The following is a 7,000-nucleotide window of genomic DNA, read 5'->3' as shown; positions in this document are numbered from 1 at the left end:
CTATGTCAATTTTTTATCTGAGTTACTGATACTTTGGGGTAGTCATAGCCACTCATCCAGAGAATAAAAGATTCTAAAAGCTGGAACAGAAAAGCCAAGTTCAGCCTTGTACTGTCTCAGGATAATTTGCATCTGAGACTGATATTCCCTGGTTCTCCATCCACAGTGGTGTCCATGAAAGAAGGTGCTGTGTCCAGGGAGCTGAAGGACATCAACTTCAGACTTTCTGATTACAAGGGTGAAATCATACTGATCAGTATTGTGTTAAGCCAGCAGGTTTATAGTCCATCTCTAATCAATGATAATAGAATCCAATGCACCAAGACATACTGTGAAAACTTGATAAATAAATAAAGACTGTTGGGCCTTTTATATTATTTATAATATACTTTGAAACTTTTATCTCTTTAGACTGCATACTCTCCCCTGGCATACTGTGAGAAGCCCATGGAATCTTTGGATTTGTAAGATCCCTGTCTCCATTTTTCCAATCTGATAGAGCAGCTGTTAACCTCATGAGAGCAGAGTCTGAGCTCACTGCTGCTGTTCACAAAGAGAAGTGTAAATTTCAGTGAAGATCAAAGGCATATGACAACGTCTTAGACACTGACAGGAGCAGAGCTCCTTGTCTGTCATATTCTTGACCTTGAGATTAGGACCTTCCTGTATCTGAATACAGTCTACCTCTCTCATAGGATGTTGTGTTAGCGGTTTACAGAGGAGATCTGCATGTGCTTATCAGAAATTATTTAACATTTTATACCTGAGAAGTAGATGTATAAAATTATATATTTAATTCAAAATAGAAGGAAATGCTTATTGCATAAATGATTATTTATTTTTCAATATTATTTGTGGCTTAATGGTGAAACATTAACATGAGACAAATAATTTGTGTGGGGTAGATAATGCCATGAGCTGCATTGTAACCAGGTGCTTAATGATACACGTTTTTGAGAAATTGCCTCTACGTATAGATTAGATTGGCCCAGAAGTTGGTATGTTCTTGAGGATGGCCTCAAAATCATGAGTCTCCTGCTTTTGTCTCTCCAGTTCTGGGAGTACAGATGTGGATCTCCACTCCTTGTCATGATATTTGATTCATTTGTTTTTCTTTTATATTTTACACATAATTCTGGCTTTACAATTTACTTCTTAAATATATTGTCAGAGTTCCATAATATGAAGTCCTGGCAGACTCTGTGATTTCTCTTATTGCTATTAATTTTTTTATACATTTACAAACTTTCCTTTTTCACCATTTGTATAGCAACAATCGCTGATGCACTGTTCTATTGGTTCTTATAAAATTATTATATAAATTAGGGTGGCTGAGTCCCCTTCTAAAGAGACCGAATGTTCAGGAAGTCAGAAGACCATCTTAATCCAGTTTCACTACAGCTAATTTCTAAATTACAGAAGCATTTTTATTTCCTGAATAAAAACTCATGGCAGTGTTGGTCTATAGCAATGACTTCATGAAAAATCTATTTTTTTTCCTTTTTCATATCTCCAGATTTAGACCTCTCTTTCAATTTCCTAAAGCTGTGGGGAAGATACTTGATAGTTTTGCTGGATTTCCTTTCATTTGAGATTCAAGTTCTGCTGATCTCAGTCTTAAATTAATGTCCACCAGGATATCACAGAGTTAATTCTGGAATGTTCTTTGCATCTTAGTCCCTAGTTTATCTAAGAAACTGGAGGTCAAATGTCTAAGGCCCTACTCTCTGTCTTCAGTATAATAATGGTTTGGGAGATGAGTATTATTGAACACATTTAGCCTCAATTCTCTTTCTTCCTTTCATTTTTTTCTTCTGTTTTCTTCTTTCTTTTATGGCATGTTTTCTTACTCTGTTTCTGTTGTTGTTGTTGTGATTTTTTTTTTAAATATCCTATCATTTCCCAAAAACTGTCAATCTGAGATGCCTCTACTAATACCTCTACAGAAGTCAGTTGATTTAAATGTCTTGGATTTTAAATTAACCCAGATCTGCTGTTAGAGCACCTACTACTTTTCTGTTTGAGAGCTATAAGGCAATCTTTTTCAGTGATTGCTCATGCATCCCCTAATACTATTTTTGACTGTTGATTGAAACCAGCTACACTCACAGACACTGTACAGGCATTTGCTTTTGTATTTGCTGACTGCTTTGCATGGGCCCCTACAGCGCAGCCCAGCTGCTGAGAATTTATAAACCAGCCTTTGCGGAGAACTGAACTGCATCAGACAGCAGGGGGAGCAAGATGAAGTCACAGACCCAGGTCCTCATATCCCTGCTGCTTTGGGTGTCTGGTAAGAAAGTAAAATTATTATAATCTTTACAGAGTCACTTCTTTTTAGAACAGAAATTTGAGTGTGTTAGGCTCAGTATTTCTTATATAATAATACTCTGATAAGATAGTAGTACAAAGTAACTAGTGATAAATTTCAACTGTTTTATAATTTGTGTTTGTGTCTATATTCATGTTCATTGTGTGTTCCTGATTGCAGGTGCCTGTGCAGACATTGTGATGACCCAGTCTCCATCCTCCCTGGCTGTGTCAGCAGGAGAGAAGGTCTCCATCAGCTGCAGGTCCAGTCAGAGCCTTTATTACAGCAGCAACCAAAAGAACTACTTGTCCTGGTACCAGCAAAAGCCAGGGAAATCCCCTAAGCTGCTGATCTACTGGGCATCCACTCGGTACACTGGGGTCCCTGATCGCTTCACAGGCAGTGGATCTGGGACAGATTTCACTCTCACCATCAGCAGTGTGCAGGATGAAGACCTGGCAGTTTATTTCTGTATGCAGAGTGTTAGTACTCCTCCCACAGTGCTTCAGCCTCCAACACAAACCTCCTTGAGAGTCTCACCAGCTGCCTGCATCACACACAGCCCTGGGCCTGCAAACTTCCCCTTCTGCGTGATAGCAGGTGTGACTGAAAACATGATGAAAAAATTCAAGAGTCCTATATTAAATTATGGATTCAGCGATTCTTTTGTCTTCCCTAAATTTTTTGTATTAATTACAGTTTATTCACTTTGTATCTCAGCTGTAGCTTCCTCCCCTGCCCTTCCAAATCCCACCCTTCCTCCCTCGTCTTCTCCTATGCCCCTTTCCCAGTACAATGATAGGGGAGGTTCTCTTCCCCTTCCATCTGATCCTAATTTATCAGGTCTCTTGAGGACTGGCTTCTTTGTCTTCCTCTGAACTGGTAAGGCTGCTCCTCCCTCAGGTGGAGGTGAACAAAGAGCCAACCCAACCTTTATATGAAAATGCAAAAAATAACTCAGTATTATCTTTGTGTTCCTTCTCTAACACAGGACTACAAACTCTGCTGCTTCAATATAAAAGATTTTTCATTTTACATTTTTGGAGTTCTGATATCCAACATAGCAATGGTTGTGGAAAACTTTATCTCAATTTGGAGGCTCTAGGAAAGGGTATGTTCTTGGCTTTTCTTGATTATATATTACTTGCCTTCCTTCCTTCCTTCCTTCTTTTTTTTCTTCTTTCCTTCCTATCTTTCTTCCTTACCTCCTTCCTTCTTCCCTTCCTTCCTTCGTGGTGCCCATATCTGCTGCTTATTCTTTTACTTTCCATAAACATTTTGAATTTTTATTACATTTTAGGTTTTTTTTTTACATTTGTCTGCTTGCATGTGAGTGTGCAGTAGTGTGTCTGTGTGTGCAGTAATGTGTCTGTGTGTGCAGTAGTGTGTCTGTGTGTGCATTGTGTGTCTGTGTGTGCAGTAGTGTGTCTGTGAGCGTGCAGTAGTGTGTCTGTGAGCGTGCAGTAGTGTGTTTGTGTGTGCAGTAGTGTGTCTGTGTGTGCAGTAGTGTGTCTGTGTGTGCATATTTACAGGTGCACATGTGACGCGGCATATTGTGGAGGTCAGAGGACAATTTAGACCTGACTCTTTTTTCCATTTTGTTTGTGAGGTTCAAACTCAGGTTTGACATCAGGCTTGGTGGAAAGTGTCTTTAACATATGAATTATCTTGCTGCCCCTAAACTCTTTTATGGGTGTTAATTCATTGACCACAATTTCCCTTTCAGGGAAAGGGATTCAGGAGACATCTGGGATTTCTGGAAGGCCACATAGGTTTTCTATTTCCCAAGACTACACTAGAGGTAAATCTGAGGCAGCGATTGTGCCTCTAGATTTTCTTCCTGTAACTGACACGCCGTTTGTCTGTGCTGCTTTTACTCTATCTCTCAAAACTCTGGCATGATGTTAAAGAGGCTTCACTGCTATCAATCCTTGGGTATTTACCTGTCCTGGTTGAGGAGATCTCCTGCAGGATCTTTATGAAGACTTATTGCTGTTGAGATGAATTAATGATTTCATAGTGCCTGATGATGATTTTCTACATGTCCTGTTTTGATTTAAATGATTGAAGTTAACAAGTTAGAAAGTTGATAGAAATTTATAGCTACAATGAAAACCTCTGTGAGGCTCCAAATGCCAAGTACATACATCTCCCCAGAGAGAGGTTAGGCTTGACACAGATTTATTGTACCAAAGTAAACATTCCTTTGGGTCAGTGGGTCTCATTCTGAATTAGGGCATCTAGAAATTATTGTTTTAAACTTTAGATGAACTTGTGAATCCAGAGATAGTTAAAGATCTCTTAATGCATAGAAATACAAATAACTGTCTGGCCATATAACCTATGGCATGGACGTTGTTTACACATGACATTAATTATTATTGCTCTGTACCTACCATGAACACTTTTTTCTGTGTTTGGCTTATTTTTTTACACTTTATTCACTTTGTATCCTCCCATAAGCCCCTCCCTCCTCCCCTCCTGATCCCACCTTAGCTCCCCCTTTTTCACCCATGCCCCCCCCCAAGTCCACTGATAGTGAGGTCCCCCTCTCCTTCCTTCTGATCTTAGTCTATCAGATCTCATCAGAAGTGGCTTCATTGCCATCTTCTGTGGCGCGGTAATGCTGCTTCCCCCCTCAGGAGGAGGTGATCAAAGAGCAGGCCAATCAGTTTATGTCAGAGGCAGTCCCTCTTCCCATTACTATGGAACCCACTTGGACACTAAACTGCCAGGGGCTACATCTGTGCAGGGGTTATAGGTTATCTCCATGCATGGTGCTTAATTGGAGTATGAGTCTCAGGAAAGACCCCTGTATTCAAATTTTCTGGTTCTGTTGCTCTCCTTGTGAAGTTCTTGTCCTCTCCAGATCTTACTATTTATCCACTTTTTTCATAAGATTCCATGCACTCTGCCCAACAGTTGGCCATAAGTCTCAGCATCTGCTTTGATAGTCTGCAGGACAGAGCCTTTCAGAGGCACTCTGTGACAGGTTCCTAACTTGTTTCCTGTTTTCTTCTTCTTCTGATGTCCATCCTCTTTGCCTTTTGGGATGGGGATTGAGCATTTTAGTCAGAGTCCTCCCTCTTGATTTGTTTCTTTAGATGTACAAATCTTAGTAGGTTTATCCTATATTATATGACTATATGAGTGAGTATATACCATGTGTGTCTTTCTGTTTCTGGGACAGCTCACTCAGGATGATCTTTTCCAGGTCCCACCATTTACCTGCATATTTCATGATTTCCTTGTTTTTCCTTGCTGAGTAATATTCCGTTGTGTAGATGTACCACAATTTCTGTATCCATTTTTCAGTTGAGGGGCATCTGAGTTGTATCCAGCTCTGGTTATTACAAATAAAGCTGCTACAAACACAGTTGAGCAAATGTCCTTGACTTTAGTACTTGAGCCACTTTTGGATATATGCCTAGGAGTGGTAAGGCTAGATCTGGAGGAAGCGCTATTCCTATTTGTCTGAGAATGCACCAGATTGATTTCCAGAGTGGTTGTACAAGTTTACATTCCCACCAGCGGTAGAGGAGGGTTTTCCTTTTCCACAACCTCTCAGCATGTGTTTTCACTTGAGATTTTGATCTCGGCCATTCTTATGGGTGTAAGGTGAAATCTCAGGGTCATTTTTGATTTGCATTTCCCTGATAACTAATGGGGTTGAGTATTTATTTAAGTGTTTCTCTGTCATTCCATATTTCTCTATCGAGAATTCTCGGTTTAGCTCTGTTCCCCATTTTTTAATTGGAATACTTGGTTTGCTGCTTTTCAGCTTCTTTAGTTCTTTATATATACTGGATATTAGGTCTCTGTCAGATAAAGGGTTGGTGAAGATTCTTTCCCAGTCTGTAAGCAGTTGTTTTGTTTTGATGACAGTGTCCTTTGATTTATAGACCCTTTTCAGTTTCATGAGGTCCCATTTATTGATTGTTGCTCTTAGAGCTTGTGCTGTTGATGTTACGTTCAGCAAGTTGTCCCCTGTGCCAATGAGTGCTAGGGTCTTTCCCACTTTTTATTCTAACTGATTAAATGTGTCTGGTTTTATCTTGAGGTCTTTGATCAACTTGGACTTCAGTGTTGTACAGGGTGATAAGTATGGATCTATTTGCATTTTTCTACGTGTAGATATCCAGTTAGATCAGCACCATTTGTAGAAGATGCTATCTTTTTTCCATTTGTGGTTGTGGCATCTTTATCAAAGATCAGTTGTCCATTTTTGTGTGGATTTATTTCAGGGTCTTCTGTTCGGTTCCATTGATCCACCATTCTGTTTCTATGCCAGCACCATGCAGTTTTTATAACTGTTGCTCTATAGTACAGCTTAAGATCAGGGATGGAGATACCTCCAGAAGATCTTTTATTGTAGAGGATTGTTTTAGCAATTCTGGGTTTCTTGTTATTTCATATGAAGTTGAGAATTTTTCTTTCCAGGTCTGTAAAGTATTGTGTTGGCAATTTTATGGGGATTGCATTAAATCTGTAGATTGCTTTTGGTAAAATGGCCATTTGTACTATGATAATTCTGCCAAGCCTTGAGCATGGGAGATCTTTCCATCTTCTGATATCTTCTTCTAATTCTTTCTTCAGAGACTTGAATTTTTTTTCATACAAGTCTTTGACTTGCTTGGTTAGGGTTACACTAAGGTACTTTATGTCATTTGTGGTTATTGTGAAGGGTGT

General features: G+C 39.5%; 1 gene segment (V, D, J or C); it reads left to right on the top strand.

Annotated features, from left to right (window-relative positions):
• The first annotated feature begins 2,230 nt into the window (after positions 1 to 2,230).
• Positions 2,231 to 4,083, top strand: LOC129676425 (immunoglobulin kappa variable 4-1-like). The segment is given in 3 exon segments: positions 2,231 to 2,293; positions 2,492 to 2,819; positions 4,038 to 4,083. Coding segments are annotated over 3 exon segments (423 nt in total).
• The last annotated feature ends 2,917 nt before the right edge of the window (positions 4,084 to 7,000 follow it).

The sequence above is a fragment of the Psammomys obesus genome, unplaced genomic scaffold (assembly GCF_907164565.1).
Source record: "Psammomys obesus unplaced genomic scaffold, mPsaObe1.curated_primary_1811, whole genome shotgun sequence".
In the NCBI taxonomy this organism is placed as follows: Eukaryota; Metazoa; Chordata; class Mammalia; order Rodentia; family Muridae; genus Psammomys; species Psammomys obesus.
Note: the sequence above shows the minus strand (reverse complement) of the source record. Positions and strands in the feature narration are given on the sequence as shown.